Source organism: Ochotona curzoniae, unplaced genomic scaffold (assembly GCF_017591425.1).
Source record: "Ochotona curzoniae isolate NIBS_2020 unplaced genomic scaffold, NIBS_Ocur_1.0 contig_1, whole genome shotgun sequence".
NCBI lineage: Eukaryota > Metazoa > Chordata > Mammalia > Lagomorpha > Ochotonidae > Ochotona > Ochotona curzoniae.
The window spans coordinates 46023252-46050335 of NW_024464918.1; the positions used below are offsets into that span (position 1 = coordinate 46023252).

The 27084-nt window shown below is 59.4% G+C and overlaps 1 protein-coding gene across 2 annotated transcripts; it reads left to right on the forward strand.

Annotated features, from left to right (window-relative positions):
• The first annotated feature begins 1266 nt into the window (after window positions 1–1266).
• On the forward strand, window positions 1267–11506 carry SH3BP5L (SH3 binding domain protein 5 like). 2 transcript variants are annotated; one of them, XM_040973449.1, is made up of 7 exons: window positions 1267–1355; window positions 1538–2093; window positions 6520–6582; window positions 6702–6830; window positions 8041–8202; window positions 9129–9302; window positions 10228–11506. In XM_040973449.1, the coding sequence occupies exons 2-7, from the start codon at window positions 1917–1919 to the stop codon at window positions 10684–10686; spliced, it is 1164 nt and encodes a 387-aa protein (XP_040829383.1). In that variant the 5' UTR covers window positions 1267–1355; window positions 1538–1916; the 3' UTR covers window positions 10687–11506. The 2 variants fall into 2 exon arrangements, with proteins under 2 accessions (XP_040829383.1, XP_040829372.1); XM_040973438.1 differs by having other exon boundaries at window positions 1280–1365.
• Window positions 11507–27084: the final 15578 nt, after the last annotated feature.

Genomic DNA, 27084 nt, shown 5'->3' on the forward strand with positions numbered 1-27084 from the left:
GGGCAGTGCTGGCCAGGGGACTCTTTAAAAGCCAACCTGCTCATGAGGGGTTGGTGAGGGGGCACATCATGTTACATTGCAAGCTGTATCCCAGCTGCTCCACTTCCCATCCAGCTCCCTGCTTGTGGCCTGGGAAAGCAGTTGAGGACAGCCCAAGGCCTTGGGATGCTGCACCCGTGTGGGAGACTGGGTGAGGCTCCTGGCTCCAGCCCATTACAGTGCTGTCCATTGCAGCGAGCCTGCAGATCTCTCTCCGTCACCGTTTCAAACTAAATAAATAAACCTTAGGAAAACTTGTCAGTGCACCTGCTGTACAGTGTGGGCAAAGATTTTCCTCTGAGACTTTTCTTGCTTATTTTCACACACATGTGCACGGACGGCAGAGCAGGACAGGTAGCACTGTCCCCCTTGTTCCGGCGGCTTCAGATGACCAGCTCCGTGGGAACCGCGATCAGGTCCCTTCCGTCACTGCTGTCCCCGATCCTGGCACCCATCGATCCTCCATAATAAAGGGGGGCACGCAGGGGCCAGCGGGACCCACAGTGGGCGGCGGGGGAGCGGCGGGGGAAGAGAGGCCTGGGTGCACACACGCCTGGTCGGTGCGCCAGGCAGAGCCCACAGCAGTTCCCGCCGAGCCGGGGGGCGGTCACCCCGACAGGGATCCGGCGGGCAGGAGGGCGGTCACCCCGACAGGGACAGACAAGGACCCGGCGTGTCTGGGGGGCGGTCACCCCGACAGGGACAGACAAGGACCCGGCAGGCAGGAGGGCGGCCACCCCGACAGGGACCCGGTGTCTCTGGGGGGCGGTCACCCCAACAAGAACCCGGAGGGCTGGCGGGCGTGAGGGGGCGCCGGCCCCCAGCACGGGGCGGGAGGGAGCCAGGGCGTGAGGTCGGGCAGGGAGCGCAGCTCACCCACGCCGCTAAGGGCCACGCAGTCCATCGGACAGAAGCCACGCTGGAAGCGCCGCGACCCCAACCTCAGCACCCGCGCACCTGCAAGAGGCTCCGGAAGCCCGCGCCGGCCAGGCCGGAAGTCTCCGGGACCGTACGGCAAGATGGCGACCCCGGCTCTGCGGCTGCTATGGCCTCACCTGTCCCCTTTCGAGCATGTCTCTGCTCTCACCCAGCAGCGTCACCTCATCACCGTCCGCCCACATTGTCCTTTCTGTCAGCACTGGCGGGAACTGGCTAACAGGCGACACTCGACAAGGCAGGGCGCCGTTCCGTACGGAAAGTGGAAGAAGGCCGGGGCGGGGGCGCGGTTGCGCCGTGAGCTATTTCCGCTTCCGCCCGACCCCGTCGTTTTGGTTGGGCCGGCTTGTTTGCAGCCGCAGAGTTCCGCGCCCGGGAAGGTAAACTGAGGTACGGGCGCGCGGGAGCCCCGGGCGGCGTCCGCGCGGGTCGGCCGGGCTGGGGTCGGGGCGGGAGCCGGGGGGCCCGGTGGGACCCTGATCCCTGAGCGCCGCGGTGTGGGTGGAGGTGGGCGCCGGGGTGTGCGGTCCGCGGGGTGGACACGGCCTTTCTGCCCTCGCAGCTCCCCGCAGCCTCCGCCTGGGTCCGGCCTTCCCTGTCCAGCTGCCGCCGCGGTCTGGGGGCGCCCGCCTCCACCCTCCCGAATGGTGCTCCTGCTCGCAGGCCTCGGCCCAGGACGCAGGCCCCCCGCGCGCCCCGTGCGCCCCGTGCGCCCTGCCCCGGAGCTGCCGGGTGCGCGCCCGGCCCCGCGGAGGGAAGCCGGCTGCAGCAAGCCCGCCGGCGGCCGGCGTCTGGCCCTGTAACCGCGGGCGGGCCTCCCCCTCGGGTCTCCCTCCGGCCGCCCCTCGCTGCCCCGCGCCTCCCAGAGCCTCACGCTGGGGCCCTGGGCCCGGCATGGCGGACCTCTCCTGTGCATAGTGCTCTGCCGGCTCGCGGTCAGCATGGCCGAGCACAGACAGGCTTCAGGGGGGCGGGAGACCCCGCAGGGGGAGCTGCGGCCCGAGCTGGTGGAGGATGAAGGCCCCAGGAGCCCGGCGGCCGAGGAGCCCGGAGGAGCCGGCGGCGGCGAGGCCAAGCTGTCCCCGAGGGAGGAGGAAGAACTGGACCCTAGGATACAGGTGAGAGCGGGGCTGTACTGCGGCCGGGTGGGGTCTGAGGCCTGGGCCTCCGTGCCAGGCGGGAAGGGGTCCAGCACGGGCTGGGCGGGAGGCGGGCAAGGCCAGGCTGAGGTCCTGAAGGCAGGGCCCGTGGGCTGCCGTGGGTGCCTGTCTGTGTGCATCTTGGGGGTGGGCTGTGGTGGCCTGTGGGCAGCGGGCGTGCCCAGGGCTCCTCTGGCAGCAGAACTTTATGAGGTTGCTCCAGCCAGTGGGGAGGGATCAAAGACAGTGAGGGCGTCCTTCTGGCGTGGTTGTGTGTTTGGTGATGCTGAGCCTTGCCGAGCCCCGTGTCCCCGTCCGAGTGGGTTCCCGTTTGTGTTGGGTCTCCCGGGCAGCTTGTCCCCCAGCGTGAGGATCTGTTGTCCACGAGGAGACAGGCCTTGGCTGGGAATCGGGCAGCCCAGCCGGGCTGGGATTGCTGGGGCCAGGCTGCAGAGGGGCAGCCCCGCGCAGCTGTCATGCCATGCATGGTGCGGCCAGTGCTGTGGCCTCTGCAGGCCTTCGTTCAGCATCTGCTTGCCCGGTGATGAGGCTGCCTGTGCCTGGAGCACCCTTCACGGCCAGGCTTGCACTTCGCTGTTCAGTGTTGGGTTCCTCTTCCAGTAGGCACTGAGGTTAAGGAGAGTGAGGTCAGCCTGCTGGGGACAGCGCACAGAGGGCATCACCGAACAGGTGCACATCTTGTCCAGTGGGTTGGGTGCGTCCCCACCCACAGGCCCATTCCAGCACACCAGGAAGGCTTAGCGTGGGCAGGCAGGGTGGGGCCTGCTGGGTCAAGATGTCCCGAAGGTGGGGGCGGACTGCATGGGGGCCAGACTCCTGAGTTGAGGTTGTGCAGGCAGTGCCTCCCCCCATGTCTGCTGGGCACTGTGTGGGAGTGGCCAGGAGGCCATCTGGTGCCCACCTCTTGTGTGTCCCAGAGAAGGGCACAGGCCCTGTGTGCCTCCTGACCCCTCACTGGGACCCTCTGTGTTCTCCAGGGTCCTGACTGAGAGGGTCCCAGGCAAGCAAAATGGGGAGATGAGTGTGGGGCTGGTGTGGCCTGGGGCTGCTCCCCTGGGGTCTGCCTCCTTGGCGTGGGGCCCTCACAGAGGTGTACAAGTGCTGGTTGGCTCTCCTGGGACAGTCAGCCGGCAGCCTGGACACCGCACTGGGTGGGGCCTGGGCTGTGTGGCCTGGCAGCCGTGGAATGCATCCGTGTGCTCATGCTGACTCAGGCCCTGGCCTCCTGGGCAGCCCTGTAGCTGAGCCCCCCAGGAATGCTCTCCGGGCTGCCCTGTAGCTGAGCCCCCAGGAATGCTCTCCCAGGCTGCCCTGTAGCTGAGCCCCCCAGGAATGCTCTCCCAGGCTGCCCTGTAGCTGAGCCCCCCAGGAATGCTCTCCCAGGCTGCCCTGTAGCTGAGCCCCCCAGGAATGCTCTCCAGGCTGCCCTGTAGCTGAGCGCCCCAGGAATGCTCTCCCAGGCTGCCCTGTAGCTGAGCCCCCCAGGAATGCTCTCCCAGGCTGCCCTGTAGCTGAGCCCCCCAGGAATGCTCTCCCAGGCTGCCCTGTAGCTGAGCCCCCCAGGAATGCTCTCCGGGCTGCCCTGTAGCTGAGCCCCCAGGAATGCTCTCCCAGGCTGCCCTGTAGCTGAGCCCCCCAGGAATGCTCTCCCAGGCTGCCTGTAGCTGAGCCCCCCAGGAATGCTCTCCCACTCTGCCCTGTAGCTGAGCCCCAGGAATGCTTTCCCGCTCTGCCCTGCAGCTGAGCCCCTCAGGAATGCTCTCCTAGGCTGCCCTGGGCAGGCTCCAGCCTGGCGTCCTGGCCCTCAGGCTCCTGTGTTCCCCAGGCGACCTGCAGCTGGCCTCACGTTCAGGTGCGTCTTGATGGAGGTGCTGGCGGTGCGCTGGCTCCCATGGAGAGCTGCTGCCTGCTGCTGCTGCTGCCCACCTGGTCTTTTTCTGAGGGGTACAGCCTAGGCTGAGGCAGGCCTGTCCTCAGGATCGGCTGCAAATGTGATGGGCTATGGAGGCAAGTGGGCTCTGACCTTGAAGCTCCATTGCTGCCAAGAGCACAGCTGCGGCCTCTGGCCACTGCCTGCTGACCACTGCCTGCTGGCCCTGCCTGCTGGTTACTGCCTGCTGGCCCTGCCTGCTGGTTACTGCCTGCTGGCCCTGCCTGCTAACCCTGCCTGCTGGTTACTGCCTGCTGGCCCTGCCTGCTGACCCTGCCTGCTGGTTACTGCCTGCTGGCCCTGCCTGCTGACCCTGCCTGCTGGTTACTGCCTGCTGACCTTGCCTGCTGGTTACTGCCTGCTGACCCTGCCTGCTGGTTACTGCCTGCTCTCCCTGCCTGCTGGCCACTGCCTGCTCTCCCTGCCTGCTCTCTCTACCTGCTGGCCCTGCCTGCTGGCCACTGCCTGCTGACCCTGCCTGCTGGCCACTGCCTGCTGGTCCTGCCGGCATGTGTGCTTGGGGCAGCCTCAGTACCGCAGGTGCTCAGAGTCAGAAAAGGGAGGTTGGTGCCCTTACCACTGGTCAGCCTCCCTGCGCCCTGTCCGCTGTCTGTGGACGCAGCAGGACTGGCTTCTCCTCTTTGGAGCCGAGCGGCTGCCAGGCCCTGCTCCTTGATGGTAGTCCTTTGGGGGCTCCCAGCAGTGGGTGCGATGGCATGGGCACAGCTCCTGGCTGTCCTGGGGTCTGTGGGCCTTGTTGGCTACACTGGCTCAGGGGGGCGTGCTGTTTTGTTGTGGACACTGACTCAGCTTTGCGCCCACACTAACTTCTCCAGTACAGGAGGTGCTGTCTGTACTGAGCTTTGGCCTAAGGACCAAATGAGTGTTTTTCCTTGTTTTAAGACTCATTCATTTATTTGAAAGAGAGAGTGGTGAGGGAGAGGGGGACATATCCGTTGTCCTCTGGCTCACTCCCACATGGCTGGGCCAGGCACAAGCCAGGAGCCCGGGCCTCCCTCGCGTGTCCCATGTGAGCCCAGGCACTTGGGCCGTTCTCTGCTAGCTTGCCAGGTGCGAGCAGGAAGTTGGATCGGAAGGGAGCATGTGACAGGGGCTGCTGCCATTACAGGCAGGGGCTTACGGAGCCAGCACGCTGGCCCCTGCTGTGGGTCTTAACTTTTAAAAAAAATAAACATATGTTTAATAGTATTACTTCATGTTTAATGTATGCCCAAATGATAATACTGTGCATATGTTGGGTTAAATGAAATAAATGTTGCGATTTCGCCCGTTTGCTGCTTTGGAAGTGACCTTAATGGCCCCGGGCATCCTTGTGCTGGGCAGCCCTGGTGAGGAGAGCTCTGGGCAGAACCCCGGGCCACCTTTGCCAAGGCAGGATCGTGGCGGGGCCATGCTGGCAGCAGGCGGAAGTGAATGCTGTTTCTTGTATGTGATGCGGCTGCCATCCTGGCTGGTTGGGTCTGAAAGTGAAGGACCAAGAAGCTCTCCAAGGCGTGTCCTTTTGCAGCCTGCCAGCCAGGCCGGGGAGCCAAGGAGCAGGTGAGGGCAGGAGTGGGGCAGGATGGTGGTGTCTGGATGGCCAGCTCAGGCTGGTTGGGTGAGGGCCCCTCCGGCAGGGCCCTTGGCACAGGGTGGTCCTTGGAGTGTCAGCTCTCCAGTGGGAGCTTGGGAGTTTTCTTGGGCAGGGAGGATAGCTCAACCCAGTGCCCAGCTCCCTGCCACTTCAGCCTGAGCTGGTCCCTCCTCCCATGACATGTGCTGTGTCAGGGCCTAGAGTTGCTGTCACCTGTAGCTCGGGTTGACTCTGCAGGGCCTGGCCCTTGCTGGCTGTGACCTGAGCGCCCACTGCGTGTCGGGAGTCTGCGCTGCCCAGCCGGACAGCCTTCCCTCCTGTCCCTGGGCTTCTGGGCATGGTCCTCCTTGCTTGACTGCCTTCCTGCTCCACCAACGGCCTGGCACCAGGCTCTGGGGCCCTGTGCCCCTGGGAAGGGGCCGTGTCTCCCCCCAGCCCTCGGATCTCGCCTGCGACTCGCCCCCCGTCCCTGTTTCCTGTGTCTGCTCTGTCGAGGCCTGCCTGGGAAGCAGCAGCCCTGAGAGTGCCCCACATCCTGCACACCCCCAGAGGGCCTGCTGCCTTCCTGCCAGGTTTCCTCCATGCCCTGAGTGGTCCCCCTGTGCAGGGTGACTTCTGGGTAGCACGTGCAGGAAGCGTGGCTGGAGGGCCTGCCACGGAGCAGGAGGGTTCCTGGGCGCCGTGTTGTGCAGGGTGGTCTGCCTTCTCCAGGCCTCAGGTGGGAATGCCCTGGGTTGGAGGTGTAAGGATGGCAGGAGGCTGCGTCCTGGGTCTCTGCTGAGGAGGCCTTCGGCTGCCCCTCACAGCTGGGTGTCCTCTGCGTCCTTTCTTGGGCTCTGACTCGCCCCACTGTGCGGCAGGAGGAGCTGGAGCACCTGAACCAGGCCAGCGAGGAGATCAACCAGGTGGAGCTGCAGCTGGACGTGAGTGTCCCTGGGGACTCCTCTGCCCTCCCGTGCTGAGACAGGGTGGGCCGGGCTGGTTTGAAATGCAGGAGAGGCCAGCCCCCACACCTGCCTCTCCCACCTTGTCCCATTGCCAGGAGGCCAGGACCACATATCGGAGGATCCTGCAGGAGTCGGCCAGGAAGCTCAATGCCCAGGGCTCCCAGCTTGGGAGCTGCATCGAGAAGGCCCGGCCTTACTACGAGGCCCGACGGCTGGCCAAGGAGGTACGGCCCTCAGGGTCCCCTTGGGCAGCCCCTGTCCTCACTGCCTTAAGGACTGGGTCTGTTTCTGCAGCTGCTTTTGCTCATGCCTTGTCCTGTACCCTCCCCCCTTATATAAATCATTCCTGTTCCACATTGGAAGGCTGGGTTAGAGTGACAAGAAGAAAGCAGGCTCACTCCTAACCCTGTGCTGCACGTTCCATGCCTGCTGAGCCTGGGGCCTGCTGTACTCTGAGGGCTGAGTGACAGCACAGGGTAAATTCATGAGGCTTATCCCACCAGAGGGGGCCTGGTGGGGTGCAGGCACGTCAGGGTCAGGAGCCGGAGGAGGGCCTGCTGGACCACGGGCACGTTGGGGTCGGCAGCCAGGAAGGAGGCTTAGCTCAGATCCTCTGCTGCATGGGCAGGGCAGGTGGGCTTTGAAATCCGAGCAGGGTGCTCTGTGCTTAGAGGTGGCCTCCAGCTCTCCTGGTTCCTGGTCCTGGTGGTGTTGGCAGAGGGGGTGTTGGCTTGGTGTGAGTAAGGTAAAGGAAGTGGTCGAGGATCTAGGATCTGGGCCCTGGACGGGTCAGTGTCTGGTCAGGACGGGCTGACCATGGTGTACTTCCTAGGAAGTGGTCAGCCCTGCCGGGGCAGCCTCTCCTTGGCCACTAAGGCCCCTCAGTGTTTAAGTGTTGTTAACATATAGAAGATTGAAGAGTTAGTACTGCACCAGTAGCCCTTTGCGAAGTCGCTGTAGCATGTGCTCTGCCAAGGTGGACTGTGTGCTGCTCTTGCTGCTGTGTTTTGCTGAGCTTGGGGACTTGTGGGCAGTGCGTGCAGAGCGTGTGGCCGGAGGGAGGGCCTGCAGCAGAGCACCCTGTGCTGGATCTCAGTTCTCCCTGGATGAAGGGATGTGGACTTTGATGAGCTGACTCCAGGCCGTGATAGCAGTCTCTGCCTTCTCCACCTCTGCCTCCACTGCCTCTTCTTCCTCCTCCTCTGCCTCCTCTTCCTCCTCCCCTCCTGATCCTGCGCCTCCTCCTCCTCCTGCTGGTCCATGTCCTCAGGAAGGACCCTTTGAAAGCATCTGCCTCTGTAGCGTCCATCCTGAGCATCGTCAGGGAAACTCTGTTGCTAGTTGGTCTTCCTCCCCCCTTGTCCTTGTGCCCTGGGTGGGTGTTGTTGGCGGGACCCCCACAGTGCTCCCTGTGCCAATAGCCTGTGCCCGCAGGCCCAGCAGGAGACGCAGAAGGCGGCCTTGCGGTACGAGCGAGCCGTGAGCATGCACAATGCCGCCCGCGAGATGGTGTTTGTGGCAGAGCAGGGCGTCATGGCCGACAAGAACCGCCTGGACCCCACGTGGCAGGAGATGCTCAACCACGCCACCTGCAAGGTGAGGCAGAGCCTGTGCTTCCTGTGCGTTCCTTTCCTGTCCCGTGCCGCCCTTGCCTTTGAGTCCTTCTCAGGCCCCCTCCCCGTTTGGTTTCTGATGCTTCCACAGACCATTCCCTCTGACTTGGAACGCCATCCTGGGCTGCCAGCAGGGGCCCAGCCCTCAACTAGCCCTGGTTTCCCCAAGGAGCCATTGGAAGGGGGAACGGGGCAGTGGGGTCTCTGGCACTTGTGGTGTGCAGGTCGAGGGTCAGCTCCTGGCCACCTGTCCTGGGATTCCCTGCCCGCCAGATGGCCCCTCTGCTTTGTGGGCCCTGCAAACTGGAGCACATCTGGGGAGGGGTCGGGGAGGGAGCTCCTGGGGGCTGGGGAGAGCTCTGTGGGGTGGGGTGGAGAAATGAAGGAGCCCTGTGGGGGAAGCATTGAGGAGCGTCGGTGTTACAAGGCTGCCCAGGGATCAGCACAGCCCACCGCTCTGGTAGACCGGGTGGCAGGGATATCACTGCCCTGCTCAGCTGTGTCCCTGGGCTTTGCATAATTGAAGTGTGAGAGCCTAGGCCACAGCTGCGACTCCCCACACGGTACACCTGCCGTCCTTGACCCCTAACTGCTGATGCGCAAGGTGCTCACAGGATAGCGAGTGAGCTGAGTGGGGGTGTGGGATGGTGCCGGTGGCACCACACCCTGTGCCCAGGACCCAGTCCTAGGGGGTCATGAGGTCCGCAGGTCCAGCGGAGATGGAAAGAAGTTCACCAGCCAAGGCCTCCTGTGTCCTGGGTGTGGCAGGTGATGCAGGGTGAGGGTTTGCAAAGGACTTTCCTGTCCAGGTGCCCAGGTGGCTCCAGATGGGCACCTGGAGCAGAAGCCAGGGACTAGAGTGAGGGTCCCAGCCTGGCGCTGTGATGTGTCCTCTGTCCCACTGTGCAGGTGAATGAGGCAGAAGAAGAGCGGCTCCGGGGCGAGCGGGAACATCAGCGGGTGACGCGGCTGTGCCAGCAGGCTGAGGCACGAGTCCAGGCCCTGCAGAAGACCCTCCGGCGGGCCATTGGCAAGAGCCGCCCCTACTTCGAGCTCAAGGCCCAGTTCAGCCAGATCCTAGAGGTAGCTGAATGGGAGGCTGAGGAGTGAGGGCAGCTGGGCAGGGGTGGGGAGTGAGGGCAGCTTGGGGAATGGGGAGTGAGGGCAGGTGGGCAGGGGTGGGGAGTGAGGGCAGCTTGGGGAATGGGGAGTGAGGGCAGCTGGGCAGGGGTGGGGAGTGAGGGCAGCTTGGGGAATGGGGAGTGAGGGCAGCTGGGCAGGGGTGGGGAGTGAGGGCAGCTTGGGGAATGGGGAGTGGGGGCAGCTGGGCAGGGGTGGGGAGTGAGGGCAGCTGGGAGGGTGGGGAGTGAGGGCAGCTTGGGGAATGGGGAGTGAGGGCAGCTGGGCAGGGGTGGGGAGTGAGGGCAGCTGGGAGGGTGGGGAGTGAGGGCAGCTTGGGGAATGGGGAGTGAGGGCAGCTGGGGCGCGCTGCTGTGCCCCTCTAGGATGTCCTGAGGGGGCACAAGGTAGGGATGGGGATCGCTGTGCTCAGAGATCCCTCAAGGCAGGAGTGCAAGGTAACCTGGGCCTGGGGGAGGCAGGCAAGAGGGGCCCATGTGTCGAAAGTGGGGCTGGCAGGACAGTGGGCATGGACAGCCTGGGGGAGGGTGGTGGGTTGGGGCTGAGGGAGGGGCTGGCAGGGCAGCGGGCACGGACAGCCTGGGGGAGGGTGGTGGGTTGGGGCTGAGGGAGGGGCTGGCAGGACAGCGGGCACAGACAGCCTGGGGGAAGGTGGTGGGTTGGGGCTGAGGGAGGGGCTGGCAGGACAGTGGGCACAGACAGCCTGGGGGAAGGTGGTGGGTTGGGGCTGAGGGAGGGGCTGGCAGGACAGTGGGCACAGACAGCCTGGGGGAAGGTGGTGGGAGGCTTCGGGCTGCTCCGGGAGAGGCCACCGGCCACCGCAGTCTTGCCCCCTAACCCTAATCCTGCCCTGCCCTGCCCTCTGCAGGAGCACAAGGCCAAGGTGACAGAGCTGGAGCAGCAGGTGGCCCAGGCCAAGACCCGCTACTCGGTGGCCCTGCGCAACCTGGAACAGATCAGTGAACAGATCCACGCACGCCGGCGGGGCCTGTCTGTCCACCCTCCTGTCCTCCCTCCCGGGCCACGGCGCTCCTCCCCAGTGGGCGCTGAGGACGGGGACAGTGGGATTGAGGGTGCTGAGGGGGCAGGGCTGGAGGAGGGCGGCAGCCTGGGGCCTGGTGCTGGCCCTGACATGGACACCCTGAGTCTGCTGAGCCTGCGCACCGTGGCCTCTGACCTGCAGAAATGCGACTCGGTTGAGCATCTGCGTGGTCTTTCTGACCATGCCAGCCTGGATGGCCAAGAGCTGGGAGCCCGGACTGAGGGCCGCCGAGGCAGTGATGGTGGGGTCCGAGGGGGCCGCCACCAGCGCAGCATCAGCCTGTAGCCTCGTCATCAGTGTGCCGGCTGGATTCTCTGGCCAGGGGCAGGCGGGGCCTGCAGGCTCCCCACCCTCTCGGGCCTGGTGTTCCCAAGGCCGCCTTCCCCTGTGCTGGGAGGACAGGTACCTAGCCCCGTCTGCCTGCCCAGGCTTCCTCTTCCCTGCCCCAGGCCTCAGGAGGCAACCGCCCCTGCTGGCTCCTTGAGTGTCCGACACCATTGCTTTCCCATTCTAGCTTCCTGCTCTGCCTGGTGTCTCCCTCAGGGAGCGTGGTCCAGGAGGCCCAGAAGCGCATCCGAAGAGCCAGTGCAGGGCTCATGGAGGGGCGGGCGTCTGTGTAACTGTGAGGTGTGTGTGTGTGGAAGGTCCTTTCCACGTTGGCCCAGGGTGGTCACCTCCCCCGGGCACCGGCGGGGCCTTGGAGAGGCAGGCTGTGGTGAGATGGGTAGAGGAGCTGAGACGCGTCTCCACAGCCTCTTGCAGGTGGGACTCGGAACTTGGTGCTCAACTGCTCTGCCTTGCTGTCCCTCAGCCATACCTGCCCCGATGTGGGGTCTCAGGCCAGGCTGCCGTGCCACTCATGTGCCCTGCTGTGGAAAGGGTGTGCTGGGCTGTGAACCCCAGCCCTGCTCAGGGAGCTCTCGGGTGCGCAGTGGGGCTCCCAGGCCGCAGGGGAGCTGTGGCCAGGGAAGCAGCGGGCACTGTACCTGTGCAGCTGCCCCGCTCACTGGCTGGAAGAGGTGGCCATGATGAGAGCCTTGGGGTTTGAGGTGGCCGCAGAAAGGTACCAGGGGGCTGGGAGGGGAGGACCTGGCTGTGTGTGGGAGATGGGTCTGTCCTGGTTTTATTTAAATAAAATAGTTTCTGTTACTGTTCTAGTAAGGTTCACTGTCCCTGTTGGGGAGGCTGAGCAGGGTATGGTGGGAGGGGAGCAGGCCGATGGAGGATTAGGTGGAGCCAGCCAGGTGGTGTACAGAGTGCTTCTGGCAGGGTTGCCCAAGGCAGGGGCATACGCCAAGCAGTTGGTGCCCCTGGGTGTGTGTGCTGGTGAGGTGGGGGACTGGACTCCAGGGGCCTCTGGAGTGGACGGAGCAGTGGAGGAGGCTGCCAGCCGGGTCTGTCCTGGCCACGTCCCCGCCAATCTCTGAGCACCAGGCTCGGACGTTCTTTGATGCAGCGTGCATCCTGAAGGGGTGCTGCTGCTGGCGAGGGGGGTGTTTGTACTCAGGCAAGGCCTGGTGGGCTCTGCTGGGACAAGCTGTTGCTGGAGGGGCTGACAGGAGAGGTCAGCTCCCTTGCTGGACCTCGCGTGCTGCCGGAGGGGCTGGCCAAGAGGTGAGCTGAGCGACGGAAGGAGAGGGTACCATCAGCGAGCGGGTGGGGAAGGCCAAGAGGGGCAGGGTGAAGCCAGGTTTGGAGTCCAGGCAGAGCCCTGCGGAGCCCCGGTGTGACCCTTGGCAGGAGTGACCAGGCTCTGACGGCCTGCCAGGCCTACGCTGCCCTGGCGGGGCCCAGACCCTCCTGGTGTCAGGAGAGCGGCTTGCAGGGCAGTGCTGCTGGAGCCCTTGTGCTTCAGAGCTCTGCTGCCCCCTGGTGGGCAGGACACCCATGTTACCTGCCAGTGCAGGGTGTGAGGCACTCCTTGGGTGGTCACAGTTCCCACAGTTCCGCTGTGCCCTGGCCAGCAGGCAGAGGGGCCTACCCATACAGAGACCCGCTCAACGTGCTCCGGATGACAGTAGAGCTGATGGGAGGAAACACGAGCCCTGGCGGATGAACGCACCGCCCACTGCCAGCAGTAGTTGCTCTCGCTCACCCAGTGCACACACCACGTGTCAGGGTGATCTGTGCCCTCTGTTCGGGGCTGGGGCCCCCGTCCCCCTGTTCTACAACCATCACACGATGGTCGGCAAAGGTTCATTTATCCCTTGTCCCTCCCTGGCCCCTGGTGACTTTCAGTGTGGTTAGTTCTGGGGGCGCACAGTCCCAGGATCATCTCTTGTCTGCAGGGGAGGTGGCGCCCTTCCCTACACTCCTGTTACCAGCTGCAAACAGGAACAGGGACCTTTTCCCACAGCTTTGGGGTGTACAGCCTGAGGAGGGGGGCACATCCCCTGCTGAGCCAGACCAGGGTGGGGGGCGTGGTGCTCTTACTAAAAGGGTTGTCTCTGGATCGGCTGTGCCTTTGAGAAATGATGGCCTGGGCCATCTCCTGTGGATGTGCCTGCCCCCTCAGCATAGGGGGCTGCTGGCCGCCGAGGGCCATCGGGGTCCTGCTCTGCTACTGCTAGGGAGTTCCATGCACAGAGCGGGGAGGAGCACGGTGGGCTCCCTAGGACACCCACAGACTCACCCACGGGCAGGGCTGCCAGGTGAGGCTCAGGTGTGTGCAGGGAGCAGGTGATGCAGGGCAGTGAGGTGAGTGACTCAGGAGGGCCACTGCCCAGGAGGGCCAGGGAGGCAGGAAGAGCATAGGGAGTTTGCCCAGGACTGTGCTGGGCAGCTCTGCTCCCCTAGGTCTCAGACTGGAGAGGTGATGGCAGGAGGTCCCTCCGCTGTCCTGGGGTCCTCACCCCGTCTGTGCTGGTCTCCTGGAGTGTGAGCTGAGCTCAGCGGCCAGGTGCCACATTCCCAGGACCTGGGCATTCTCGGCCAAGCCTCTGTCTGCTGCCTGCACCTGCTGGTGGTTCCTTAGCCTGCATGCCGCTTCCTGCTGTCCCCCACAGCCTGTGGCCTGAGGCCCTGTGCCCCTGCACCTGAGCAGAGCACCCAGGAGGCACCCACCCCCAACCAACCGCCTCACTCCTGTGACTTCATGAATCCCTGGACAGTCACTGGATGTGACTCCATCCCACCCACCAGGCCTGTGGCAAAGTGGACATTATAGGTGTAGGACCTCAGCTGACAGTCACAAGGGGTGGCAGGTGTGGCCTGGCACCTTGCAGGGTGACCCATCATGCCTGGCTGCCATCCTTCTTGGGGTTTGGAAACAGCTTGACTGAGGAGTTCAGTGGTTTGGAAGCTCTGACTCCTGTGTCCTCTAGCCAGGGGCAGGGCAGGTGCTCTGCCCACTGCAGGTGCTCTGCTGGCAGCGGAGGGCATGCATGGGAGGCGCCTGGTGCCCCCATGTGTGCCACTTGCTGTGTTTGCAGGAGAGCTGAGAGCAAGGCTCAGCCTGCAGCAGCCCACGTGACTGGAATGTCTACTTGGTGCCTGGGTCTCCCAGGATGCCCAGTGTGTCCTTCACTGGGCAGGGCGATGGCAGTGACCGTCCAGTATGGGAGAGTCATGGGTTTCTGTGCGTGTCCTTGCAGGGAGGGCAGGTAGATGTGGCCTCTTACTCAGGACAGAAACATTCTAAGTCCAAGCCAAGTGCAGAGGCTGCACCAGGAGGTGGGCAAAGTAGCCCTAACAAACCTCCAAACACGTTTAGAAATTATGAAAAAACCTAAAAATTCACGGGGACTCTCAGGTGGCCCCAAATGGCCAAGGACATCTCAAAAGAGGGCAGAGAGACCCGAGTGTTTGAGCCTGCAGCTGCTGCTGCTCAGCAGGCAACAGAAGGAAGCCATGCAGGAGCGCCAAGCACACCAGGGTGAGGCCGGGCATGGAGGACAGACACTGCGGAAAGCACTGTGGGGATTTCTTAAAGCAGCAGAAGTTCGTCTGTGGTCCCACAGTCCCACTACTGGGTGCACACAGCAGACACAGACAACACTGGTCCGCTGTTTACGGTGGCGCTGCTCAAAACAGCCAAAATCGGGAGCAGCCAAGATGCCCATCGTAAGAATGGCTAGAATGTGAGTCTACACGAGGGAATACGGTTCAGCCACAAAAGGAATGAACTACCATTTGGATCATTTGGGAGGCAACAAGAGAAAATTTTCATCTTGTGAAGAAGCGAGGGACCAGATGCTCCATTGCTTGCCCAGTGTAGCTGGAATAAACAGGGTATGAGAAGCAACCCAACACATCTCCCACTTCATGCCCAGCTCCCAACTCGCGTTCTCATCAAGGTGCTCCATGGTCTGAACTCTCCACTGGGCTGCAAGCTGCATTGCTCACTGCCACCTGCGGTGACTGAATCGGCTGCAGGAATTTAACCTCCTGGGGACAGAGGGACTCAGGACCCTGACACGGCCTGGGCAGGATGTGGGAGCAGCGGTGGGTGTCTGTGGGCCTTTTGTCTGAAGAGTCCCCTCTTCCGATTCCCCAGTCCCCATCATTTCACAGACTTGGGTCCAACACCCCTCATCTGGGGGTTCTCTTGATTCCAGACCCACAAGCTGGCTCCCTGGGGATGGGCCTCGTGCCCTAGGTGCCCAAGTCCTAACGCAGCAAGATGCAGGCGATGACCTGGGGTCTGACCCCCGCATCCCCTACCTGCCCGGAGGTAAGGCCACGGTTGCTCTGCATTGTCGGGAGGTTGATGGGTTGATGTCACCACTTCCCTGGAAGGCAGACAGAGTGCATCTGAACATCAGCCAGCCAGTGACTAACCAGTCCCTCCCAGGTATCTGAGTTCCAGGACCTGCCAGGGCCAGGGCTGGGCATGGAAAGGGCCCTGGAGAAGTGGGCAGGGCAGCAGAGGCTCAGGGACCTGCTATGCCATCTCTGACGACAGAGGGGATCGAGGTCTCAGAAGGTCGGGAGAGCTCGTTTGTGGCCATGCTGCCAACCTTGCAGGAGCCCAGCCTCCCTCCTTCCTGTGGGCCCAGCCAAGGGGGAGGCTGAGGCTGCTCATGCATGACCTTGTGCAGCTCCTTGTCCAGGGCTCTGTGGCCTCAGCCTTGGCCCTCAGGGACAGGGGTGGTGCTGATTTCAGGCCCTGTGACTCACAGGGGGCACACGTGGGATGCCCCAGGGCAGGGTGGCTGCGAGGGGTCAGGAGGTTTGCCCAGGCTGAGGGCTCTGGGCTCAGCTTAGACTCCTGCCCCAGAGCCTCAGGATCCTGGTGCCCATCCTGCCCACGCCAGGCTCACTCATGTGCACAGAGTCCGTGGACATGCGCAGCATCAGCAGGTGTGTCAGCTGGCTGCCCGGGAAGGGGACGGCTCCCTGTCAGGGCTGGTGCTGATGAGCACCTGCTCCCAGGTGCCTTCAGGCCTGGCCCTGAGACCGCTCCCCTGCTCCTGGACTCCAGCCCAGGTCTCCCAGGAGCCTGCAGGACCCTTCCCCAGCCTGCCTGCTGCTCCAGGATGGCAGCCATCCCTGGGACATGTCCTCTTGTCTCACAGGTCATATGGTCCAGCCCCACCTCCAGTCCACATCCACTGTGAGTCCAGCTGCCCCAAGCTCTGCTCTGACCTGTCCCTTGGAGGCCACTCAGGCATGTGGGGTGGTGCGAGGATTGTGTGTGGAGGGTCCTCTGCCCGTGACCTAGGCTCGGAGTTTCAGAAGGAGCCCACCGCGCCAGGCACAGGCACCTACTGCTGCCACTGCCTCATCTGGGCTCTCTAGGGGTTCTTCTCCCGGGCAGCCAGCTTAAACGTCTCCATCTGCCAGGTCAGGCCCAAGGTCAAGCAGCCAGCCCTCACCTCACTGCCCACATCTGTGCTCCCCCTCCCCCGCCCTGCGCTACTCCCCAGAACCTCACCGACTCCACGTGATGCCTGCCCAGCATTCTGCACTTGACAGAACGTGACGAGGGTCAGCCATTTGCCCAGGTCCTCCAGGTGAGCCTGGCTCCAGCTGGAGACCCCAGCCCTACAGCAGCCTCGACACGGGACCATCCTTTGGGCTCTCCAGGCAGAATGGCTGACCTCCCAGCCTGAGCTGAGCCAGGGCTTGGCTTCCTGAGAACCACTAGGGGGAGGGTGGGGAGCCCCTCATGCCACATCCACCCACAGCCTGGGGAAGCTGCTGGTCTGTGGGACGGGGACAGGCAGGGGAGCCAGTACCCTGGGGGTACTCGGTCCCCATGGCCAGCCCAGATGCCCTCTCAGCTTACTGGCCAGTGCGCTCTGTTCACCACACCCCTAGCTGTGACCACACCCAGGAGGTCTTCATAGCCACATTGAGGGAGACCCCAACCACCTCTGCCCCAGGGCTTTCTGCCCTACACCCCCTCCTCCCAAACCTTGGCCCTGCCTCCCAGAGCCTGCTGTACCTTGGTGATCTGATCTCAGTTTGTGCTGGCATGCAGGCACTGAAATCTTTTAGAGTTCTCTCTACTGAAATGGAAACAAGAGAAAGAGGTCCTCAATGTAAAGGGGAGGGGTGACTTAAATTCCTTTTCCTGAAAGCCCCAAGGATCCACACTCACTGGGAAGTGACCCTTGGGTGGGAGCTCCCTGCTGGGTCTCAGGTCCATGCCTGCACTGAGCAATCCTGTTCATTTCAGGTTCTCCACAACAGGAGCTCCACGGCTGCTGGGAGCTCGTGCAAGTGTGTAGGTGAGAGCCTGGGCCTGGGCCAGCAGCGCGGTCCTAAGGGTTAAGTCCTTACCTGTGCTGCTGGCTTCCCATATGAGCACAGGGCACCCACATGGACAGGGCTCCTGGCTTGGGCTTGGCTCAGCCACTGTGACCATTTGGGGAGTCCAGGGGATGAAAGAGCTCTCTAACTCGGCCAGTCTCTGGCTCCCTGCAACTCTGACCTTCACATCAATCGTTCTTACCAAGAACCTGTTATCAGATACCACAGCACATCCTTGTGGGCAGAACTCCTGGCCCCCAGGTCCAGGCCGGCTGAGAGGCCGCGCTCCCACCAGTCCACTCCTCGTCTCCAGGTCCCTGGATGCAGGTCCTTCTCAGGCCTGGGGCATTAGAGCTGAGAACTGGAGAAGCCCCAGGCCCTTCATGGTGCTCCTGTGGGAGATAGACACCCACCTGGAGACCTCTCCCCACTTCTTTAACCAGTACAGTGAGGTGGACCTCAGGTCACACAGGATGGTGTGGGTGGAGGAGAGGTTCCTGAGGGACAGGCACTCCTGAGGGAGAGTGGATGAGTGGGGTGTCACTTAGATCCTGTTAGTACCAGACTCGGACCCTGGTAATGTCCCCCACTGCATCAGATAGACCCCTGGTGATGTCTCAACTGTATCAGACAGATGGCCAGGAAGTCACAGGAGGGCAGCAAGGGGACCCCTTAGCCACCCTCACCTGGGGAAGAGTGGATCAACCCACACAGGCTCCCAGGTGGCAGGTGGGCATGTACCCCTCTGAGATGTGTCTGTCCAGTGTCCCTGCCCAACGGGAAGGCCCATGTCTGGAACAGGATCTTCAACCAGGGACACAGCCAAGTGGCCTGCCTTTTCCAGCTTGTGGAGGAGGAGGGTCCTGGGCCGCCACCTTACCCTGGCCACTTGATCCAGTGCTCCACTGCCCAGGCCCTGTCCATGGCCTGCATGCTGGGCTTTCCCAGACACGTGGTGGTGACACAGATGGGCAGTGGTTGAACTGAGTGATGGTCACGTGCACAGCAGAGGTCAGGTGCTCCTGGCCTTTCTTGTTCTGCTGGGTCCAGGTGGAGCCCAGGCAATGGAAGGACACCACCTTCTGGAACAACTCCTGGGGAACAGAGTGTCCATGGGCACAGCCACCCCGACTCAGGGAGTTTTGTGTGGGGCTCAGGGCCAGGGACGTACCTGGGTGACCAGCACCTAATGGCCCAGCACCAGCCTGGATGGAAGAGACCGAGGCCTGGCTGTCCCCCAGGCATCCTCAGTGACCCCTCCTCCTTCTGTCCATCCACATCTGACCTGTGGTCCTTGCTTGCATCCTGGCATGCCTCCCCACGACTGCCACAAGGGTCAGCTTGGGTGTCTGCTCCAGGCCCTGACCACCTCTGGACCCTTAGCTCTGTCCAGGTAGGTGAGGCTTCCTGGGAAGACTGGCAGGTGATAGAGGACCTGCCTGCATCTCAGTGGAGTCCCTACCACCACGACATGGACCAGGCCCTGCCCTGCATCCCACCCATCTCAGTCACTCTCTGCACCTGCCACAGTGAGTGTCTGGTTCTGCTGCCCAAGGGGGACAGGAGGGTCATTAGTGAACAAACTAGCCCAACTCAGACAGGGCTGAGAAGAAGTCTGCACTGCACAAACACCATGGACTCTGGGCAGGCTGCTGTGGGAGGGGTGGGGGCACAGGGGTATCCGGTCCTGGCCTGTCCAGCAGGGCTGGCTGCTGTGGGAGGGGTGGGGTCACGGGGTATCCGGTCCTGGCCTGTCCAGCAGGGCTGGCTGCTCACTGCCTAGACCAGAGCTGCTTTGCCAGCACCCTGGGGGAGAAATGAAGCAACATCAGCCAATTCCGCCCTAGGTCACCTCTGTGCAGTCCCAGCATGTTCACAGGTGGCCCTGGGAGCTGGCCGTGGTGCTGATCCTGCAGTCCAGCAGGTCAGAGGCAGTCCTGGGCGCTGGCCAGGGTGCTGACTCTCCACAAGGTGGCAGCCCCAGTGCTGAGGTTGGCTCTGCAGCAGGTCCCTGCTGAACCAGTGGGGCAGTGACTGGCCCCAGAGCTTATTCTCTGGTCATCTGTCGGTCTGCCAATAGAGAAGGAGCTAGAGGAAGAGAACGGTTATAGACATTAGGCACCTGTCATGGCTGCTCCATACCCAGAGATCTCCCTGCTAGCCCGAGGATTCTGGCCCTAATAACACTCCAAGAGTTCTGTCTGCAGTGCTCCTCACCACGTGCCTCCCCTGCAGTGGCCCGGGCGTGGCCAGCAGGGCACACAGGAAGGACATGCGTGTCTCCAGGCCTGCTCCAGGCAGGCTGACGTGTATGTCGTCCACGTTCGTCCACAGCAGTGGGAAGCTGGTGCTGTCACAGAAGTGTGCCTTGTGCAGTTCTCTGCATTGTCCCATAAAGGAATCCATGTTCCTGGGAAGCAGTGAGGGCAGGTCAGAGGTGGCCTCTGCCAGCACATAGCACTTCCAGGGGCCTCCTGGGGGTTCTGGGATCCTGGGCCCACCTCCTCCTGTCTAGGGTGTGACCTCATCTTCCCAGGTCACCTTGGCCACCAGGCAGTGGCAGTCTGGGTACAGTCAAACTGGTGCAGACCCTGTGGGCTGTGTGCTCCAGGGGACCTCTGTTACCAAGGAGAGGGACCTGGGGGTTCAGCTCTGTGACCCCTTGGCTGTGTCCTCAAGGGGACCTCTGTTACCAAGGGGAGGGACCTGGGGTTTCAGCTCTGTGACCCTGGGCACAGTGGGAGCAGGCTGCCTGTGACCACTGCAGGTTTGGGCCTCCTGGGGCGGGCAGCACTGGGAAGCAGCTGTGCTAGGCATGGGTGTTTGGGCCTCTGGCTGCTGTCTCTGAGCCCCAGCCTCCCCTCTGCTTTGTAGGAGCTCTGGGAGCCCCTCCCCAGCTCTGCCCTTCTCCTTTCCTTTGTGGGGAGTCCCAGGCCACAGTGTTCTCCGGGGGTCACAGGAAGTGGAGACCCTTCACCTGTGTGCCCCTCCCACCCACAGCACATGTGTTCCTCCCACAGTGTGGAGGGACAGATGTTCCGTCTGGACTCAGAGTCCACCACATCTTAGTGTGACCTGTGCTCTGACTCCTGGTCACCTCATCCTGTGGCAGGACAGGAGGCCTCCCCTCTGACCCTATGAACATGACCTCCACATGAGCTCAGCTGTGACAGGCCAGTGAATGCCGTGTGCTGTGCTTGCTGACCTGTTCAAGGGTCAGCAATGTCCCTGCACAAGGTCAGTGCATCACAAACATGACCTCAACACCCACGGCCCTGCTCTGTCTTCTCTATCAAGGACAAAGTGTGAAGCCCTTTTACAGGTGGGGAAGCAGGTTGTTCTCCAACTCCAGAGGGACGTGAGCTACTGAGCCTGGGGAAGATTTAGTGAGGGGTAAAGTAAGACATAAGCACAAACACCCAGAGTCTCAGCTGCCCTGTCCACACAGCCGGGCTCAGGTCCCTGTCCACACAGCCGGGCTCAGGTCCCCGTCCACAGAGCAGGGCTTAGATCCCTGTCCACACAGCCGGGCTCAGGTCCCTGTCCACAGAGCTGGGCTCAGGTCCCCGTCCACACAGCTGGGCTCAGGTCCCCGTCCACACAGCCGGGCTCAGGTCCCCGTCCACAGAGCCGGGCTCAGGTCCCTGTCCACAGAGCAGGGCTTAGGTCCCTGTCCACAGAGCCGGGCTCAGGTCCCTGTCCACAGAGCCGGGCTCAGGTCCCTGTCCACAGAGCCGGGCTCAGGTCCCTGTCCACACAGCCAGGCTCAGGTCCCCATCCACAGAGCAGGGCTTAGGTCCCTGTCCACAGAGCAGGGCTCAGCTACCCTGTCCACACAGCCGGGATCAGCTACTCTGTCCACACAGCCGGCTCAGGTCCCCATGTACGAAGCCGGAGGTTCCTGTCCACACAGCCAGGCTCAGGTCCCTGTCCACAGAGCAGGGCTCAGCTACCCTGTCCACACAGCCAGGCTCAGCTACTCTGTCCACACAGCCGGCTCAGGTCCCCATGTACGGAGCCGGGCTCAGGTCCCCATCCACAGAGCAGAGCTCAGGTCCCTGTCCACGGAGCTGGGCTCAGGTCCCTGTGCACAGAACCTGGCTCAGCTACCCTGTGCACAGAGCCAGGCTCAGGTCTCTGTCCACAGAGCCGGGCTCAGGTCTCTGTTCATGAAGCCGGGCTCTGGTCCCTGTGCACAAAACCTGGCTCAGCTACCCTGTGCACAGAGCCAGGCTCAGGTCCCTGTCTGCACAGCCAGGCTCAGGTCCCTGTCTACACAGCCAGGCTCAGTCGCCCTGTCCACAGAGCCAGGCTCAGCTACTCTGTCCTCTGAATCCTAGCTTCTTTGTCCCTGCATACCCAAAGGTTTCATCTTTGCTCCATCCCACCCCTTAGAGGCTCACAGAGTAAACTGGACTTGCCCAGACACAGAAGTTGGCTGGCAGGTTCCCTGGGAGTCTCTGCAGAGGGTAGATGTTCACTTTTTGAACAGCTCATCCAGGTAGGATGGTACATTGCTGAAGTTGCTACGTCAGTCCAGCAATGCAGACAAGTAGGAGATGGCTCTTCTGCGGGAGACTGGGGCCTGGGACTCCACCAGCTTCTGCCAGGAGCCTGCCTGCAGGCTCCACATGGGGCTGACATCCGCCAGGTGCAGTGTGGACACATCACGCTAGAGAGGACCAGGAGGGACAGGAGTCAGTACAGCCCCAGGGGAAGCAGTCAAGGATGGCCCAAAGCCTTGGGAGCCTGCACCCACATGGGAGACCAGGAGGAGGCTCCTGGCTTTGAATCAGCTCAGCTCCGGCTGTTGTGGCCACTTAGGGAGTGAACCAGCAGATGGAAGTTCTTTCTTTACTTCTCTGTAAACTTGCCTTTTAATAAAAATAAGTAAATCTTTTAAAAATGGGACCTGCAAAGAAATAGCCATTATTGCAGATAAAATAATTTTAAGTCAGAAGCAGTGAAAAGAGACCAGGAATATCATTACATAATAATAGTCTTCAACCCAGCTGGAGGAAATGGAATTAAAGAAATGCATAGAATTCCTGGGGAGGAGAGGTTCCATGAGGTAAGCATCTCTACTCTCTGTCAGCAGGACTCCCATGGAGCCTGTAATTACACTCTCCATTATAGTACCAGGCGTCCCCACCTTCACCTGTGCTCACCATGTCATGATACAATAAGGACTGTACTATTGTGATAATATGGGGGGAAAAGTTGGGGGGCAGACAAGGAGGGAGGAAGGGAAGGAGAGAGGGATGGGCCCCTGAATCTACAAAACTGTATGTGGAAAGCAACAAATAAAAAATAGTAACAAAAGTAATACATGCATCAAACGTTGAAACAGCTAAATACATAAATGTCATCGAGTAAAAGGGACAGATTGAGGCCACTGCTGTAATCACGGTGTACTTTAACACACAACCTCGAGATAGGGAGAAATCACACACAAAAGGAAGAACAGCCAGTTCACTGCACTCAGATCAATTACGAGAAGACTCAAAACCACACACTTCCCTCCCCTAAAAAACAAGACAAACTTTGAAGACTACATAAATACAGGAAACAGTAACTTACTCCTGAACCACCGATGGATCAGGATGAAATGAATAAAAACGGAAACACAAGAAAGCTGTAAGAGTACTACAAGAGGGAAATTTATAGCAACCAACATTTTCATCAGAAGGGCAGAAAGATCTTAAGTGAACTGCTCATCAATATACCTTGAGGAAATGGAAGAATGGGAACCAAGATCAATACATGCCATAGAACTCTGAGCACAAACAAATGATACAGAAAGTAAAAACACCCCCCAAATAAGATTAAAATACAAAGCTGGAAAACCTTTAGCAAGACTAAGAAAAAAAGAGAAGATTCAAATACATAAATTCAGAATGAAAACTAACACTGCTGGAATGCAAAGGGTCAACAGACATCACCACGGACGGTGACGTGGGGTCAGCAGACATCATCACAGACGGTGACGTGGGGTCAGCAGACATCACCACGGACGGTGACGTGGGGTCAGCAGACATCATCACCACGGACGGTGACGTGGGGTCAGCAGACATCATCACCACGGACGGTGACGTGGGGTCAGCAGACATCACCACGGACGGTGACGTGGGGTCAGCAGACATCATCACAGACGGTGACGTGGGGTCAGCAGACATCACCACGGACGGTGACATGGGGGTCAGCAGACATCATCACCACGGACGGTGACGTGGGGTCAGCAGACATCACCACGGACGGTGACGTGGGGGTCAGCAGACATCACCACGGACGGTGACGTGGGGTCAACAGACATCATCACAGACGGTGATGTGGGGTCAGCAGACATCACCACGGACGGTGACGTGGGGTCAGCAGACATCACCACGGACGGTGACGTGGGGTCAGCAGACATCACCACGGACGGTGACGTGGGGTCAGCAGACATCACCACGGACGGTGATGTGGGGTCAGCAGACATCACCATGGACACGTGGGGTCAACAGACATCACCACGGACGGTGATGTGGGGTCAGCAGACATCACCACGGACGGTGACGTGGGGTCAACAGACATCACCACGGACGGTGACGTGGGGTCAGCAGACATCATCACGGACGGTGACGTGGGGTCAGCAGACATCACCACGGACGGTGACGTGGGGTCAGCAGACATCACCATGGACACGTGGGGTCAACAGACATCACCACGGACGGTGATGTGGGGTCAGCAGACATCACCACGGACGGTGACGTGGGGTCAGCAGACATCACCACGGACGGTGACGTGGGGTCAACAGACATCACCACGGACGGTGACATGGGGTCAACAGACATCACTATGGACGGTGACATGGCAACACATTTAGTACCTTGGAATAAATGAATAATTCCTGAGCGGACAAGTCTTACTAGGACTGACTGATGCTTAAAGAGAATGCACAAACAGGTCAACAATGACCAGCAAGACTGAATTATTAACACATTTTTTTTCTATCAAAGAGAAAGCCAAGATCAGATGGTTTTACTGATGAATTCCACCAAACATTTAAGCAAGAATTAGTGTCAACACTGCTTAAATTAAAACCACAAAATGGAGGACAGGAAATTACAAAAGGCACATACTACCTTAGTACCAAAACCAGATAAGAACAAAATAAAAAGAGAATTCTGAGGCTGCTGCTGTGGCAAAGAGGGTTAAACAAGCACATGAGATGCCAGCATCCGACATGGGTGTGAGTTCAATTCCCGGCCATTCCACTTCCGATCCAGCTCCCTCCTGAAGTGCCTGGAAAAGCAACAGCAGAGGTCCAAGTTACTGGACTCCTCCAGCCACGGGAGATCTGGGAAAAGCCCTGGGCTCCTGGCTTTGTCCAACACAGTCCTGGCCATGGAGCTCATTTGGGAAGTGAACTACCAGATGAAAGACCTGTCTCCCTGTCTCTCTACACTCTGCCTTTCAAATAAATAAAAATAAATCTAAAATATTTTTAAACAAATAAAATAGAGAATTCTGTAGATCAACATTCCTGATGAAAATACATGCAAAACTCTTCTTCAAAATACCAGCAAACTGAATCCAGAACATTACAGAAGTAACTCAGCATGAGAAACTAGGACCATTTCAGAATGCAAGGGCGGCTCAGTGTGTGCAAATAGACACTCCACAGCACACCAGCAGGATGACAAAAACTGTGTGTTCAACCTAACAGGTTCACAAAACGTGCTTGATAAAGTTCAACATCTCTTCATTATGAACGCTCTGGATTAAGTAGGTACACGAGAGATGTATTTCACCATAATAAATGCCTTTTATAACAAGGCAACAGCTAACATCATACTAAATGGGGAAACGCCCAAGGCTCTTGCTCTCTAGGCTGTGGGATAAGACAATGCTCACTGTCGTTGCTTTATTCAACACAGTGTTAGATGTCCTAGCAGAATAATTAAGCAAGAAGAAATAAAGGCAGCCCAATCAGAAAGGCAGAAGTCACACTGTCACTGACATGATCTTATGTCCACAAACAAAAAACTATTAGAACTACTAAATCAATTCCAAAACATCAACAGTGAATCATCTAGAAAAATCAAGAAATCAATCCTATTTCCAAGTTATAAAAATAATATAAATGAGTAAATTTAACCAAAAAGATTAAAGATTTTTACAATGAAAAGTACAAATCACTGACAAAAGAAATTCAAGAGAACATAAAGAAATGCCCCTGCTCATGGATTGGAGGGCCCCACATCATAGAGTGTGTACTCTACACAAGCAATTCAGAGTTAACAAGACCCTCCAGTGACAGCTTTCCCAGACAAAAATACTGCTAATATTTGCATGTGGCAAAAGACTGAATAGCCACAGAACTTACACAAAATGAAGAAGGCATTACATGCTTGACTTCAAAATCTGTACACAGCTATAGCAATGGAAACAGTGAACATTGGCGTAGAAACAGATCCACAGGTAAAAGGAGAGAGAGAGAGAGAGAGAGAGAAGAGAGAGAATGAATGAATGAGAGATTCCATCCACTGGTCCACTCCCTGAATGGTTGCACAGCCTGGACTGCACCAGGAGCCAGGAGCCTCCTGCAGGTCTCCCACATGGCTGCAGGCATCCAGCTATCTGCACCATCTGCTGCTTTGCCAGGAACATTAGCAGAGAGCTGGCTCTGATGTGGAGCAGCTGGGACTGGAATCTGTCCACGGAGGATGCCAGCTTTAGGCGGCAGCTTTGCCCTGAAAGTCACGGAGTCTGCCACAGCCAACTGATTTTTGACAACGATGTTAAGAACATACATTGGAAAAAGGACAATCTTTTATTAAAATTAATGATAAAACTGGATATACACATGCAGAAGAATGAAACTAGACCCCTATCTGTCACCATGAACAAAAATCAGCTCAAAATGAACCTGAATGTGAAGCTATGCAACTTTAGACTAGGCAATGATCCCAGAGCACAGAAAATAAAACAAAAACAGACAAACTGGACAGACAAACAAGTGAAAAAAACTTCTACACAGCAAAGGAAATGATGAACAGAATGAAGCAACAACCTACAGAATTGAAAAAATATTTGTAAGCTATACATTTGATAAAGTGTTAATAATGTGAATGTGTCAGAAACCCAATAGCAAAAGTAACAATCTAATTAAAGACGGGTAGATTTACACAGACATTTCTCAAAGGAAGATACACAAATGGCTGCAGGATGTGTGAAAAGATCTTACCCAGCCTCAGAGCACTGCAAGTCACGACCACAGGAGGGAGCACCTCACTCTGGCGTGGCTGCATTATCAGAATAACCAAGGATAGCAATGTTGCTGGCAAGGATGTGATAGGAATGTAAGCTAATATGGACACTGTGAACAATGGCATGGAAGTTCTGAAAAAAAAAAACCCAAAGTAAAACCGCTGTGAGCTGCTGGGTGTATAACAAGGACAATGAAATCAGTTGTTGAAGACACATCTACACCACCATGTTGACTGAAGCACCATTCGCCACAGTCAAGAAACAGAACAGGCTGAAACAGCAACAAAGGAAACCTGACTCAGGGTCACAATGGAATACTTCTCAGCCATTAAAAATGATGATGTGTTGTCCTTTGCAATGAAACAGCTGGAACTTGAGGTCACCCTGTTAGGTGAAATAAACCAAGCACAGACAGACAAGCATCTGGGGTCAGTGTTAGGTGAACTCTGCCAAGCCACCACGTGTGACGCTGGCATCCTGGAGGAGCACTTGTCTGTCCCAACTGTCCCACTTTCCCTCCTAGATCCGTGCCAACGGCCTTGGAGAAGCAGCAGCAGATGCCCCATCACGGGCGACACTGGATGAGGCTCCTCTGTGCTGTAAATTTTATATGTCTGTTAGCATTGTAGATGGAATCAAACCATGAGAATTTCCTATAGGGAATGGTGCCAAGTTGCTCATGCTGGAAAGGGGGATGGTGGCTGCTCCTGCAGGTCTGCCTCTCAGCCTCGACAT

Excerpts from the sequence above, each read along its gene's own strand:
- SH3BP5L (XM_040973449.1), top strand. The coding sequence starts at position 1,917 with ATGGCCGAGCACAGACAGGCTTCAGGGGGGCGGGAGACCCCGCAGGGG. Across the intron at positions 6,583-6,701 it reads AGGTGGAGCTGCAGCTGGAC|GAGGCCAGGACCACATATCG; the intron begins GTGAGTGTCCCT and ends TCCCATTGCCAG. Across the intron at positions 9,303-10,227 it reads AGTTCAGCCAGATCCTAGAG|GAGCACAAGGCCAAGGTGAC; the intron begins GTAGCTGAATGG and ends TGCCCTCTGCAG.